A 16,449-nucleotide genomic window follows, 5' to 3' on the forward strand; every position below is an offset into this window, starting at 1 on the left:
CTTCCCTACCAGCTCTTCTCTTTCAATTCTGAACAAGTTATTTCCAGCTTTATTTTCCTAGCAAGGCAGCAGAAGCCACTGGGGCTCTGTATTGTTTGTTACCTTGTTTGTGTATTAAGTAAGGGCCGAAGTCCAACACACAGGGATGACAGGGCCAGCATCTGGCACCGTCCTGATCAGTTCTGTAGATCCAGGGAGGATGCGGCATGCTGACACCTGTGGTTACTTGTACAGGTGTGTGGTACGTGGGGGTGACTGCAGTCTGTCTAGCTTCCATGAAATCAGGTGTGACCCTCTGTCCTAGTTAGCTGCCAATATGACCTTTATTTAGGCGTAGAATCACTGGTGCACATTCTGATGCTGATACATGCTGTAGGAGGGGCATAGAATGCACATTGCTTGAGAGAGTTCTCTGGAATAGCAAAATTGCATTCATTTCTCTGGAATTTGTTCTGAATCCTTGTTGACTCTTGTTACCCACTTCAACTGTGACCTGTTCCATCCTGGAGAGAAGCTAGCAGCATATGTATCAAGCACTGTGTGTGTTATGTGCCAGATCCTTTCAGTGAATGTCTTTTCTCTAAAGACTTTTTTTTTTTTTTTTAAATCCAAATGTCACGTTAAAAAGAATAATGTAGCTTTTTCAGTAGGACATATCCTATCCTTAAATAATGCTGACTAAGAGGGCTTTACACCAATATAATGTCCCAGAGCATTAAAGTAGAATTGCTTACTAGTCTCTTTGTTAATCTGTATGTTGAATGTGGAAAGGTTTGGGGGTGATTTTGAAACCAGTGTGACTTAGTGACTACAGGGGGCTAAGCAAGCAAGCAAAACATTAAAATATACGTGTTTATCTGCAGTAGTAGTACTTTGTGTCCTAGAAAGAACACTTGTGACAAAAGGAAAATGGTAAAAATACATACTGCTTTTTTAACCCTTGATCTGGATGACAGTTGGAACAGATCTTTTTTTTTTTTTTTTTTTATGATTTTTTTTTTTCCTAGCTATGCTATATATCAAAAGAGAATCAGGGACATGTATGTTTGCAATTAGTTATTAAGAGAGCAATTTGGTAAGTCTAGTGTAATGCAGTGTTTTTCTCTGTGATCTGCAGTATCCCAGCTTTCATATTTGGTGCTTAATGAAAGTCAAGCAAATACTCTCGAGGCCTGCTAAGCATTTTTTTTTTTTTTATCCTGAGCAGCAAATCTTCAATATGATGTAAGCGGACACCATCCAAGGTTTCCACCTATGTGTAGATACTGCAGGTGGCCGTCATATTTGCATGTTGAATATGTTGCACTTTGGCTTACTCTTTTATTACTGTACTTGTTTAGTGGTAACGTCACACCAGTAACACAGTTGTGTGTAGATCTATGGCGATTGATTACTACTTTGTAATTAAGGTGCTATTTTCAGACGCTTGCGCGAAGTCTTTTCTACTCCGAGAATTTGTGAACCCAACCAGAGACCAGCCAACAGGTTTCATTTTTCTTTGCCCAAAAAGCTTCTCTTTTTTTGTGAACAAGTTTTAAAACTGACTGATGCTGAGACTTTAAAAAAAAATAAATTAAAATAATAAAATAAAATAAAAAAAATTTAGAGAAAAATAAATAACACAAAAAGTGATGTTACCCAAGCAAGGCCTTCTAATAAAGGAGTGGCCCCCTCACCCATCCCTCCCTACCTGTGCAAGTCCTGCTCACATCAGTTTCCTTCCATCCAATTAGGCGACCTGGGAGACCCAGCCAGCACCATCCGGAGGGACTACAGAGTGGTGATGGGGTACCTCCAAGAAGCTTGCAGGATGGAACCAGGGAAGGTTATGGCCACTCCACATCTCTTAAAGTACCACTGGCTCGATCACTCCAGATTAGTGAAGAACTGCTGAGCAGAAACCAGTTTTCTACGGCTGCCAGCCATGGGCCATCTGGACTACAGAATCATGGACAGCACTTAATATTATCCAGGGAGGCTTCTTGGGCAAAACCACACTACGAATTCAATTTCAGCCGCATGAAATTCAGGGGAAATGGTGCACTCAGCAACATCAGTGACCTTCCTTTTCTTACAGAAAACTCTGCCTTTCAAAAAATGGCACTTCAAACTAAACAGGATGGGAAAAAGGACGTGAGCCATTCATCTCCTGTGGATTTAAAGATACCACAAGTTCGAGGCATGGACCTTTCATGGGAGTCCCGCACTGGCGACCAGTACAGCTATAGCTCTTTGGTAATGGGTTCACAAACGGAGAGCGCGCTTAGCAAAAAGTTAAGGGCTATCCTTCCAAAACAAAACAGGCGAAGTTTGCTGGATGCTGGACCAGATTCCTGGGGCTCAGATGCTGAGCAGTCTACCTCTGGACAGCCATATCCCACCTCAGATCAAGAGGGAGATCCTGGCTCCAAGCAACCTAGGAAGAAAAGAGGGAGATACAGACAGTACAACAGCGAGATACTGGAGGAAGCAATCTCTGTGGTTATGAGCGGGAAAATGAGTGTTTCCAAAGCTCAGAGTATTTATGGGATCCCCCACAGTACACTGGAGTACAAAGTTAAAGAGAGGCTGGGCACTTTGAAAAACCCTCCAAAGAAAAAAATGAAATTAATGAGGTCGGAGGGACAGGATGTTTCAGTAAAGATTGAATTAGATCCCCAGGGAGAAGCAGCACAAAGTGCGAATGAATTGAAAGATGAGTAGGGATGTTGTAGAGTGCCAATTACTTTGCAAACTGGGTGAGCACTACTGCATAGTTCAACCACCACTGAGCGCACCTGATTCTCCTATTTACTGCAATGCTCTTTCCTTTGCAGTTTAGCATAGACTTGTGTGGACGCAGGTGAAAGGTGTGCTCTGAATGTCACATTTGTAAATTTTTCTAACCTGGTATGGTGCAGTTTCCCTCCTTCACCTGCCCACTACCACCTTTTTTTTCCTTTTTTTTTTGGGTTGGTCCCCAACCCCCACCCCCCCTTTTTGTTTTTTTCTTTTGCCTTTTGCTTGTTTCTCTGTAATAGAGAGTTGAGTTACCTCACAAAGAATGCAGATCTGTGGAAGTGGACATCTTGCCTGTAGAGCCTGCCTGAACTTCTGCTATTGGATTTTTGGTGTCTGCCTTTATAGAAATAAGTCCACTTTGTTAAACTGATACTCTCCTAAAACCAGGCATTTTTTTGAATGAGAATCAGACTGTCATTCTTCAAAATGTTTTGGAAATCTTTTTCCTCCTCCTTTTCTTTGATCCAGTTGATTGAAAGATTTAAGCTAAATCAAGTTATTTAGGAATGGTACCTCTCTTGAACTCAGAGATTTGTTTATTAGATGGATAATCAATTGGGTCTGATTAGGCTCTCCACTATTTTCTTTCCAAATTAAATATACTTAACCATTCACTGCCTGCTTAGTGCTCACCCGGAGGGGAGGGGAGGGAAAAACGTACATACACTACCTTCAGAATATGTCAGTTAATTATTTGTAACACTACCTTCACTGTAATTTTGTTTGATGTTTTTGAAGGGTGATATTTAGACTCACCTGCTTGAGGATGTAGCCTTATCTCACGGAAGACAAGCTTCTCACAGTCAGGAGCAGTCAGGGTACACTAAATGATGTATTAGGGTATGCCTCATTATAACAGAACTATGGTTCTTTGTGACCTTTATGCTTTTTACAGACTTGATTCTGAGTTTACTAAACTATGTGGTTCCAACAACTAGTTTAAACGACTCTAATCTGGGGAAGGGGGATTTGTGTAACAAACTACTGTGATATTGCAAAAAAGAAAAAAAAAAAAAAAAGAAAAAAAGCCCACAAAACGGTGATTTCAAACGTTACAACCTCAGTAGTCTGCCCAAATATCCACATTAGTGAAGGAGCTTGTTAATGTTCAGGGAAGAAGTAAAACACTGGTAGCCTGATCTAATTCAGGTTCTGCATCATATCTATCTGAAATACTGTCAGGGTCGAACACTCAATGAATGGGTGTTTCCTTTTTAAATATTACAGTTGCCAGTAGCAGGATTTAATCTAAGTCCTGCTTTTTTGTTGTTGTTTTTATTTAATCTATTTTGATAGTGGTTTAGCACATGCTAGAATAAACATTTAAACACCGTAAAAGCACTCCGTAAACCACAATTCCAGTTTTTTCAATATGATGATATTGTTATGATTATATGGAGTTCCAGGATAAGTTTTGTACAGAACCTTTATCTTTGATACTTTCTGCAGGAGTGGTCAGTAACTAGGTGGAGCTTACTGGACTTACCACAGAATGACCAAATCAGAATTGCTGGTTCTTCAGGTAGAAACAATTTGGTCTTAATCTGTGCAAAAGGTAGATAGAATTACCTTTTTTTTTTTTTTTTTTTTTTTTTTTTTTCCATTTGCACAACCAAAAGAAACATTGCAGTTTTTGTGTGAGAGCATTAAGTGATGTCAGTGACTGAAAGTGGTTTCTCAAAGTTCATGGGAGGGTGGCCTAGATAGCCCTAGGGATGCTGAATGACTTCTGGAACAGTTGATTCTATTAGCCTCTCCCCCTCCCCAGCAACTTCATATTTTCAAAGGTTAGGCACACCATTGCTGTCGTTTTAAATATGCACTGCTCATTCTTAAAACAGACTGGGCATTTGGCCCCAAGTACACTTTGGTTTTGTTTACTTAATATGTTTTAGTACTCAAAATCCTGGTTCCTCATAGCTCTGTAGTTGTCATCTTGGCATTTAAAGCAGTTTAAGCTCAGTAGCAGTATATAAACTCTGCAATACGTTCCAGTTTAGCTGGTGATTGCAATAAAGGCGCAGTTAAACGTGTGGTTTCATCTGCTGTTGGAGGTTATGGTAGAAAGTTTGCTGCAAGATTAAAAAAAAAAAAAATTAACACAGTTTTACTGTTCAGAGAGGTTTAACCTTTTGCAGTTGTCTTTATTTAAGCAACGAGTTGAGTTTTCTAAAACTTGTCCCTGTAGTGTATGTGAAGTGCTCATTTTACTAACCTAAATATTTTGTATGTGTATGTTTAAGTGGGTGACAATCGTGCAGCAGAAAAATGGTGTGCCTACCCTTTAATGCTGCAGTTTTAAAAAAGAATTTGTCTTGTCATTTCAGACTGTAGGCTAAGAATTGTAAATAGATAGTGAGAAGTTGAGTACTCTTTATTTGCTTTGGTTAGAAAGTGGATTTTTTAAAAAGAAAACCAACAACAAACCAAACACGTAACTTTCTCAGTTTAAATGTCCTGAGACCTGAAGATTGTAATACTCATGTCTGCAAAGCTTTTAAACACAACACTTGATCTGTGATAACTTAATATTCAGGTAATCTTTCTTTTTCGAGAAGCTTTTGAACAACCATATTTCCTCCAAAGGTCTCTGTTTAAAAAGGAAAAAAAAGAAAAAAATTGTAGATTATTTTTTAAGCACTAATTGCATTACGTTGGTAACTGCAATATGAAATAGCCATTATTGTTTTGTGAAGCATGGTTGAGATTAGTTAGTGGTCCCTTTTTAAAATTTCATGAGCCTCTCAAAAAATAAAAACAAATTTAAAAAAAAGCTGCTGAATATTCAAAAGATATATATTTTACCTTATTGTAGGTTTTGTAAATTTAGTCTGTAATATTCAGGTGCACCTTTTAATGTTACCTTTTTGTTTCAAACTCCCATCTAATGTATTTTCTCTGAGGTGATTCATCACGTAAGACTAGTATCACTCTTAAGTGCTGCAGTGATCACTAATGTTTTGTTTCATTTTTCACTACATACTTTTACAGGCGCTTTCAGTGTAGCTAACTAGTAGTATTTGGGATCATTTTAAATATATGATTGGAATTAATGTTTGTCCATTAGCATGCTTAATTTTCTGCTGACCAGCAGTTTGCATGGCCAAAATCCCTGGTTGACCATATTTTGGTGTGGGAAAGTGTGGTTCACTGCTGTCTTTGTAACAAAAGCCTTGTTTCTCATGTTATTTCTGGTAAGTGGATGCTTATGTTACTTGGATCACTTGGACAGGAGAGAAGGTTTAGAATCTTTCTCCTGCTGCTATTTGAGATTGCATTAACGTGTAACATAGACAAACTGCAACCCTGTGACAAACTGCAACCCTGTAGAAATCGAAATGTCATTAGGAGGAGGCCTTTCGGGTTTTTTTCGTCACTAGTTTTCTCTTATTCCCGAGAATGTCCATCCGATGTAGTTATTGGACTTAACAGTATTGTTGTGTACTACGTTGATGTAGCTGAAAAAGCCTGACAGCAAGAAACTGTGAATAATATTTGTGGCAGTCTCTGAAAACTAGTTTTTCAGTCCAAGTATCATGAAGGAGAATCCCTCTCCCCTACCCCATCCTAGAAAAGTAATTTTATATTTTGTGTGTATAAAGTTTTAAGAATCAAGTTTCATATTGTACTGAAGTTTAGGTGTCGCTTGGTAAATCTTTGCTGCAGCATATAATTGAAGATGAGTAAGGCTTAGTGTGGTAGGGGTCCTGGTGTGGAGTTAATTATCGTACAGTTCTGGTGAGAAAGCCCAACATGTATGAAATGTGTCCCTTTTTTTTTTTATTTGGACTTGTAAGATGTAAAAGTGCTTTTTTAGAACTCTGACCTATTACAAACTATTACCTCACTTTCAGCCAGCTGGATCCTCATTCCACAGTGTTGTAGGCATTATTGTGGCCGTAATGCTTGAGTACAGCTATAGAGTTGAACGTTTCTGGTTATATATTGTAGGGATGCGTTTCTGGACTCGTTTTAATTTCTGTCAAAATATACTTTTATTTTCCAGTCATTCCCTGATTTTTTTTTTAAAGGCTCAAGACAATTTCCGTTAGAATTTCTCATTTTTTCCCTGTTGCACAGGAGAAGTTGTTGCATAAGCAATACAGGTATGCCCTTAATTTCTCCTTGTTGCAGAACTCATAATTTGATGCGTGTATTACCAACCCTATTGCTAGACCTGAAGTCAAACTCTGAGTTTTCATGGCAATTGGAAAACAAATGATTTTTAACAATGCAGGTGTACAGGTAGAATAGTGCCCCTAATAAGGGATCACATTCAGCTTCGGTGTTCTCATGCAGTTCCTATACCACCTTTTTTGTAGAGCTTTGCAGTGCTCAAGGGTATTCCTAAACACGGGAGGCAACTGCCCATGTGTTTATAGACCAGTTAAGAGAAGACAAGGAATGGTCTGTGCTTTGTCTTGTGGCAGGCCGACATCTGAGTCTAAATATTTCTTTCATGGAAACCTGAGAGTACATTGCCTTCCCCTGGAGATTCGCAGGAGCTGGCAAAGCGATTCAGGGGCTTTAGGGTTGAGTAAGCTTTGTGTAGATTGGAACAACTTTTAAATTGCGGTTGAATTGCTTTTTGTATCATCTGCAACAATTGTTATACAGGCAAAACTGGAATTACCATGTGCTTCTTTCCAGTTTACTTTGAAGTAATGCTCTTAAGATGTCCTTGAGTCTTACAAGAAGAACACAGTGTCCGAGGAGTGCAGGGAACACTGTGCTGTTCCCTTTTTTCTCAAAAACAGTGTGGCTACATCTGTAATGTAAAGAGCTCTTTCTTCAGTGAAGACAAAATTTTAACACTTCAGTGTAAGAATGCATAGACTTGTTGCAGTCCAAACTGTTACGAAGGCAAAATTATTAACCTGTACTGAAAGCTTTGTCACAATAGTTTAAATAGCTTAAGTTCTCTGCCAAATGTTAGAGGTAGAAGGGAGGTGGTTTCCCTCATATTCATGAGGATCAGAAACTTCTAGGTTTTCCTCACAAACGTTTCAGAAACTAAATGTAATTGCAGTCTAGGTCAATGTTGCTTTTTCTTGGCACCAGTAGATAATGTTGACTAATCTAGGTTTAAAAAGCTGTACCTAAAAAAAAAATACTGTTTTGAGGCTAGTTTTGGTACTATAATTTCCACTTGATCTCGAATTATATTGGAAACTCAGTAATGAAAACCATCAGAAACCTGAAAATGTGTGCTGCTAGTTATACGCAGTTCTGATGGATGTAGCAAATAAAATAGGCACTGCAGTTACTCATTTCAAATTACCTAGTGGATAAATACGATGTACTGTGATGATCACCAAGCAGAGAGATATTGTGGACTCAAAGTGATCTGTAGATCCACTCCACATGTACCAGAAAAACCTGTTAAGTAGTTAGAGCATTCCAGTGTCCATCTCTCTCCCTTTCTCCTGTTCTTGCTTTGGTTGGGGCCAAGTCTCTATACTAGTGTTACAGCAGCAGTTTTGGACTTCATGTCCTATCGATTTATGCCTATATTCAGGTATTGTCATGAAAACCTTCATATTAAGAGAGCTTTATTTAATCCTCGCAAAATTCTCTTAGCCCAGTTGCAAAATCAGTTTTCCTGGGCAACGTATTTGGAGGAGGGATTTTTTCGGCCTGTCCAGGGCATTTCATTCACCTTCTCAGAAACAAGCATCCCCTCCCTTGCCCCTGTGCTTGTCTCTACTGAATTGGTAAGTATAATTTAGAAGGACTCAAGATGATAACTCTACCTTATGGAGCAGGGATTAGGACACAGACTTCATTCTGACTGGAACAGGAAAAGTTAATATCAGAAAACAATTTATATAGTCATCACCTAGTACAGTCTAACAATGCTTTTTCCTGCTTGGAAGTAATGAGGACATTACTACAGCTACTAATACAGTTTACCAACTACTTGGTGCTACATTTCTAAATTATTTTTGCAGATAATATTTTTTACGCCTGTGTGAAAGCATGTAAACTTTACTCTCACTATAAAAAGCACTTGTCTGACCTATTCTAAAGTACCAGAAAAGGGATAAGTAACTGCAGCACTTTTTCTGTTACAATGCCAGAGTCTTAATTAAATCTGGTCTTCAGGTTATGAGATATATTAAACGTACAATCTAGGATCATTAACGGCTTTTCAGGTCAGATCAGAAGTTCTCTTGGGAGACTAATCTGTCTTTTAAAGACTAATACAACAAAATATTCTCAAGTTCAGGCAGGGGATGTATATATACATGCCTGATATTTTTAACTATTCATTTCAATAGGCCATTTCAGGGCTTGATATTTGGAATCTGGGATGATGGGTAGGGAAAGGGAAGTTTCCCAAACTGAAAAATCATTTTGGACCATTGTTTAATGTTCAGTTTGAAAACTGTATCATGAGAAAAATGGGTAGGGATTCTTTCTCCCTTATGCCTTCAGGGAATGAGTAGTATTTAGAATCTCTGGCTGAAATTCAAGCCTTTTTACCATGTAAATTTTTAATATAAACTCATTGACATGCTTTTTACATCTGAGGACTGAAAATGGATCTTAATGTTTAAGTTGTGGAATGGTATATTTCTTAAATGAAGGGGGAACATTAAAAAAATAGATTAGAATACCAGCATTAGTGAGCTTAAGGAATTTTAGTATGTAATAGCAAAGTATAGCAAAGTATTTGATTAAAAAAATTAATCTTGAATTGCTAGTCTGTAACTAGGTGCATTCTAATTTAGCAGGTGAATATTCTTTACTTACCGATATATGATGGGCTTTTTGCAAATAGAAACCTTTATCTGAGTCCCATGTGTTGCTTGTACTGATGGGATGTATGCTTACAGCAGCTTACTGCTGCTTTAAAATGTATAAAATATGTTTTGAGTGTTTGCTCATAACTCTTTCTAACCTCCACTTGTTAAATTGTCAGACATTGGTATTTTATCAGTCCGCAATGTAAGTTTAAACTAATGTTCTTAGGAATCCAACTTGTACACACACTGTTTAAAAACCCTCAGGGACAGTTTACACACTATCCTCACTCAATTCAGGTACTTGTACTCTCTTCTTAAACCTAGCAGTGACTTGTATTTTGTTTTGCTTTTCTTTTGACGTGCTGATAGCACATCCTTGATGAATGTCAACTTAAAACTCAGTTCAGGTATCCAGGTATAACTCAGCCAAACGGATTTTAAAGCTGCATATTTACTCTCCAGCACACAGTGCCTCAGACACTTATAGTGGCATTCTGTATATTCAGTTATTACTACTGAGCAGATCGCGTGGGGGTTCCTGGTATGTATTGTAAGAAATTCCTATGTATATTATATAATATGTATTATATTATATACATATATAGTATATATGTTATCTTAAACTTATATATTTTAAATGCCACTACTAGCCAGCGCAGCTAAAAGTGAAATACATTCCCAACTGCTTCTGCGAACGGCAGAGGCAGCATCTTAACGTGGCTCTTGCTTCTCTCTCACCATAACTACTTCTAACCTCAAGCACGGGTCCTTGGCTGTCTGACCTCTACACTCTAGTTATGCAATGTCCTTAGAGAATTCTGTGCACTGGCCACTGTGATGGAAACCAATGGGCCGGGAGTGCTTTGAGTTTATTAGTAATTGTTCTGCCAAAGTTGGTGTTCGTATGACAAGCGTGTAAACCTGTCAGATAATCAGCAGAGGTCCAAGTCGGTAACGGTGTACGTCATGGCTTCCACCTAACGGTAGGACCAGACCCTCAGCAGGTGTCTCCTCTCAAATACCGAGCTCTAACTCAGAACGTGTTGGCACTTAACATCTGTAGTGGCGGGCCCCTGTGCTGCGCTCGCGAGGAGGTGAAACTTTAAAGTAAAATCTGCTGTTCTGCTTTTGCAGTGATCTGTTGGCAGTTGCAAGTCAGCAACACCTCTGCTTCATTATTTGACACTTTACATCTAAAAAGTCTTCTCTTTCTATTTATGTAACCCATAGTCTTTGAAGAGTATGGAAAATGGCATTTCTCTCTGACCTCTAGAAGTTCAAGTGTCATGGGAAAAAAAACAGGAACCCCCCCCTCCCCTTTACTCTTATGGACCTCATTTCAATATACTGTTTACAGTTTGACGGAATTGTATAATTTAATATTTCTCTTGTACTGTAGTTTATATTTATTTACAGATTTTTTTTGTACTGTGTGATTTGAATTTTTTGTTCCTTGCTATGATCAATGTTTTATGTAGTAGAGCACTTATGATCACAAATTAAGGTTTTTGGTTTGATTGCACTACATTAATTTTTTTTAATGCAGTTCTGATTTTTTGACTGGACTAAATAAGCTGTGTCTTAATGTATGTGATAAGTACTTTTAAATTTTTATTTCATGTGGTCCATTTATTTTTTGCATTGTATGTCAAAGCGCTAATTCTCTTGTTGTGCATGTGTAAGATTTAATGGCTCCATTGTATTATTTGACCATGTCATTTTGGAAACACATTCCCAGCTGTAACGTTGTGTATGGTAGTTTTCACTGGATGCTAGACTTTTCAAAACCACTATTCTTCTAATAAATTTTGTTGTGAAAAACTTTAAGGGGTTCTAATTCTGTTGTTTCTAGTGTGCTTTCTAAATGTCTGCACTAATGCGGAATGCAAACTATCACAAACTGAGAGGAGCAGGGGAGGAAGTGAAAATAGAAGGTAAAGCAAACTCTGGCCGAAGGATTGAGCTTCAGAGTCTCCGAACTCTGTTTGGTTCTTGTCCTAAATAGGATTGGCAATTAAAGCTGCTCTAGGAGCAGGGTCGGGAATACATGTGAAAGCTGAAACGCGGTCTCGTGAACTCCCGTACTCTAATTTGCTCTTCCCTACTGGCCACCTTAATTTCTTTGATGGTAAATAATTTATCTGGTGAAGAACAAACAGTCTCTCAGGAAAGGGGGTGAAAGAGCGATGTAGGCTTGTTCATTGAGCACTTAGTAGTGAGTCAAGGTAGGAAGGGTGGTGATAAAAGCCTGGCTGGGAACCCTGGCTGTTGCCTGGCGGGTTCGGTTTGGCTGGTCCCTTGGGTTTCATGGTGGAGCAGCGCTTTTTTGAGCAGCTGGGTCGTGTACTGTAGAGGACGGGACCAGGCTGAGGGAGGTTGCTTAGCTGCGTGCTTGCACCAGTAGGCACTGGTGTTGCTTTTATTCTCTCTGCAGCCACCAGCTCTCCCTCTGCAGAGGGGGCAGGTCCCCAGCTCCCGATTAACACAGGGAAAGCTCCAGCAACTCTCTCCTGCTGTCCTCCTGCACAGGGGTGCAAGGCAAATTCAGCAGGCACGCCATGCTGCAACTGGCCCTTGTTTGAGACCCCTTGTTTACTTGCTCTTGGCCGTACTTTGGGTTGAACTACTTTTGACGTTATGCATTATTGATACTTGAAATGCTGAATGCTAAAAAGTAGGTTACAGTAAGTGCTGTATAATGGAACCCATGTGAGTTTAGGCATTTCTGCTAACCTTTCTGTTCGGTCCTAGGATAATTTTGAGGGCGATGCATAGGGATTTCCTGGCTTTAGGAAAACTTACAATGCTGCACACTCTCTAGCCCAGGTTTGTTTTCTCCTGAGAAACTGTCATTCTCAGCTTGTGTTATTGTAAAGTAGGCAAATTCAGGCTTGCGTTTGCTAACGTGATTTTTCAGTGCACACACACACCCCTTCTTTTTTTAAGATACTTAAATAGCTGTTAGATTATAAACTAACTATTGTATTCCTTGTATACTAACACTGGTATTAAAAGCAAAAAGCAAAATGGAAAGGTAGCTGGGTCATTGGTTTAGCTTTGCTGGGCAAATCTCTCGTAATTTAAAAACTTGGTTTGACTAGAGACTGCATCTTACACATACTCAGGAATAGTGAGTCTTTATGTGTAAATAGCTTGAAAGCCTTGTGCTGTAAACTAGCATTTATCATATTTTTTTGGGTATGTCTGAATACATCTGTCAAATCTATGAAAATAGCCTTTAAAAGTGATGAACCATATTTCCATCTGCCATTCTTTAGGATGTATTACGCTCAGCAAGCGTTTCCCAGAACATTTTTAATCAACACTTTTAGTTCTGCGATTATCAGAAATACCAAGTTTTTCTGGTTTTCCTGGAGGACTTGCTGATGGTCTCTCACTGTTAAGCTGAAGTTGTTCAGCCTTAAAGGAGCACCTTCTCAAATTCTTCTTTTAAAGCTGTTTTCTGTAGTACAAATACATATCATGAGGAGAGTGCGCAAGATGTTGCACCCAGACCCAGAAAGAAGCATCCATGGCGTTGTCACAGAAGTAGAAAAGAAGCATAATTAGGCCTGTTAGCTTAAAAAGTCTACTGCTAATTTACCTCGGCTTGTTTTGACTTGGGATGGGTTTTGAGCTGCTCCATTTTGTGCTGCTTCCATTACTGGAAGAGGCAGCTGCCTCTTCCGAACCTGCAGGAGCATATCTGGTCACCTTCTGAAGTAACACATCCTCCGTGGAACAGCAGTGGACTGTACCCCCACATACGCCTCGTTCACTTTCTGCAATCCAGATGCTCTAGCAGATGTGAAATGGAAGCCTCTGCTGATCGCCGTTGGTGAAAATGTGTACTTCTGCGAAGGGAAGAGCCGAAAACCTCAGGTCACTCGCTACCAGCAAAGTGTTGGGATTAGCACTAGACCTGAAAGTAGGCAACTCCCTGACACCTCAGCACTGAGGTTTGTGAAACGGTCCTGTGTTGGAAATCAACTTCAGTTTTGTGAGTGAAGCTGATTTAATTCGGGAAATTGCTGAGCATCGCCATTTCATCTTCTTGTGCAACCAAAACTGAGCCGTCATCTCGTGGCTGCTCAAACAGCAGCAGCGCAAAGCTTGCTCAGGTGTCCCCATTGCTTGGGTGTCCCCAGTAAGGCGGTTCGCCGCTGGTTTTCCTGCCTGAGTGTGCTGAGCTCCCTAATTTCCTAGAGGTGTGACAAAAGTGGGTCTGGGGAGAGGATTTTAATCCTGATTTGGGAAGAATCAGGAGAAGAATCAGCAAAGCACTAATTTCTTGGCTCTGGCAGATGCCCAGCTGTGGGTACTTGCTGAACTGTGGTTTTAACTGAAAATGAATAGCAGGTTCTTGGACCTGTGTAGGAATGCGATTCCTGTACAGAGGAACAGAGGGCACAGACCAAAAGCCATTTCAGGAACAGAGCTTGAAGTGTTGGGGGCAAATCCAGGAATATGGAGTTTGATACAGTGAAGATAGTGAAGAAATTAAAGTTGATCTTTTTAATACAGTTATTCTCTAGACCCTTTAATAGATGTTACAATGCTGGAAGGATCCCAGATAGCAAACCCATTTGTGGGAGTACTGTTTCCCCTGATATGGTACATTTGATGCAAACAACTCTGTGACTTAAAATCCAAGATGTTCTCAGTTGTCTAGCAGGAAATTCAGAAGAAATCTGAACAACTTCGCACTTGTGAATTGTAAATTAGTAAGTTCTTTCTTCCCCACCTCCTTGAAGACCCCAGACGACACAACCTTTAAAAGCTCTGGTTTAGCATCATGAAGAGGGAGCACAAAACAGTTGCATCTTATTTTTATAGGTCACTCTTAATGTATCAAAATTTACAGATCACATTTGAAAGAAAACTAAAAATCTTCTCTTGCCTCCTCCTCCTCTGCAGGTGTCATGCAGCCCTGCGGGAGGTCTATTCCATATGCACTTGACTAAAAGGCAGATTTTTGTGTGAGATGGCTACAGCTCGTATCTCCAGGAACTGTTTAAAAGCTCAGCTAAAGTTAGAAGCGCTTCAGGTATATTTCAGAGCGTAGAAATATAAGCACTGCTGCCTGAAAATGCAAATTTTGCCTATATGAAAATACAGCTGCATCTTCCCAAAGGACCAACCAGAGTCTCAGGCTGCAGCCTACTGAGTGCCCGCAGTAATGCAGCGAAGGACAGGGCAGAGGCTTCACCGCAGCCTGTGCAAGAGCCAGTGGCAGGCCCAGCAGCCCGATTCTGCCAGCCCCTGCGGTGGCTCCTGCCTTGTCACCCGCTCTGCTGTCACCTGGGCCAGCTCAGCACAGCTTGGTGGCTACCTCTGCAGGGCTCCTGCCACCGGGCGCAGCTGGGACAGCCTTGGGCCGGCAGGAGGAGTGGTTTGTCTGTGCAAGGTTATCAGCAAACCGTAGAAATTACCGTGCTAAATAGGCAGTTTTGTTACACCTGCTAAGTTGTTTTTGTTTTCTCTTTTTGCTGACGTGCACCAAGATCCCATCATCACATGTCCCAGAACCCTCCTGCCCAGCTAATAAAGCGTAGGGATTGCTTAACTCATTTTGGAATGACATTCCTGATTTTGAAAGGGGCTTTAATGGTTTCCTTTCTTAAAGCTGAACCGTTGACTGTGCTTTTCTTCTCACTGAGCTTTAGAGGAAGGCTCTGACACTAATTGTTGAGAGTTACCCTGGCTCTGCAGGGGAAAAACTGACACTTAGGAGAAGCCAAAGAGCTTCCCCACACGTGTGAAGGTATTTTCACACACACAACTGATACCTGTGCTGGGACCTGTGCTCTAATCTAAGCCTGAGGTGCTTGCTTGGAGAATCCACTGGTTTCTGCCATGTTCCTCCTTCAGGTGAAAGTGGTGGTATAGTTTTTTCACGTTTTCAGATGTGCTGTGGTCACAGCTGGTGTATCTTCCTCAGATGCCTTTCAGGCCTTTAAAGCAAGTAGCTGCGTGTGAGGTGTTAGCAGTGGTTTCAAACTATTTGACTTTGAAAGGAGGCTGTCAAAAAAGACATTGTAGAATTCTGGTTTCGAATAAGCAGCTATCATAACAAGTGTACTCTGTATGGAAATACAAGTTTTCTCCTGATTTCTAGCCATCGAACATCAGCTTGAGATGGGAAAGCTAAACCAGCTTACTTGGTACCTGAAGTGTGTTCACTAATAACAAAGTTCTTTTGGACCATGGTGACAGCTACCTGACCTCACTGCTCACTGGAGTGCTGCCTAGCTGTCCTTCAAGGAGCTTTTCTGCTGAGGCATTAAAAAAAAGTAGATTTTAGCTCCTGTTTCAGGACTCATGTTGGCTTTTCTTGAATAGCTAGACACAAGGGTGTACAGTAAGGGTGACTGCTCAACTGCTTTTTAATTCTAGCCTTCTTGTCTATACCTGTCTTTACGTTGGTGCCTTTACTTCTGTTCGAGTGTAGACTGGATTGCTAACGGATAAAAGCAAAACCAGCATAACTCTGGTTTTAAAAGAAATACACCTTGTGGCTCTTTTAACGATGTTATGATTAAATTAGGAATAATAGTTAGTAACATAGCTTAAAATCAATAATGTAACCTTGCACAAAGTGACAAAGGTAGTGGCTTAGTGCTGCAAAGAGCAGATTGATCAGGTTTGGGTTTTGGCTGTTTTGGCTGTTCTTTTATAGCTCCCAAGTGGAAAAAGGGTCTTTCCTCGCAAGATTAGTAAGAGTAGTGAGGCCTCAGCAGGGCAACAGGGAATCTGGTACTCAGCCTTTTGTGGGTAAAAAAATCCCCACGGTGTGCATGGTTTGGGCTCTGGTGTCGCCATCTAAATGTGTGAGTCGCTGCAAGGAGGATTTTTCAGAGGTGGTTTCGCTGTGATTTCTGGGGATGGTCACCTTCTGTATTTCTCTGGTCATATAAAG

General features: G+C 40.2%; 1 protein-coding gene across 13 annotated transcripts in view; it reads left to right on the forward strand.

The window, feature by feature from the left end:
* The window catches only part of LCOR (ligand dependent nuclear receptor corepressor), an 81,301-nt gene that overhangs the window by 50,466 nt on the left and 14,386 nt on the right, over window positions 1-16,449 (forward strand). The window contains exon 7 of one of the 13 annotated variants that reach the window (XM_056352797.1): window positions 1,734-11,357. The exons of the other annotated variants lie outside the window; for them this stretch is intronic. Coding sequence (XP_056208772.1) covers window positions 1,734-2,703 — 970 coding nt within the window. The 3' untranslated portion in view covers window positions 2,704-11,357. Of the gene's footprint in view, window positions 1-1,733; window positions 11,358-16,449 lie in introns of those variants that run through there. 13 annotated transcript variants of the gene reach the window in all.

This window comes from Falco biarmicus, chromosome 9 (genome assembly GCF_023638135.1).
Source record: "Falco biarmicus isolate bFalBia1 chromosome 9, bFalBia1.pri, whole genome shotgun sequence".
Lineage (NCBI taxonomy): Eukaryota > Metazoa > Chordata > Aves > Falconiformes > Falconidae > Falco > Falco biarmicus.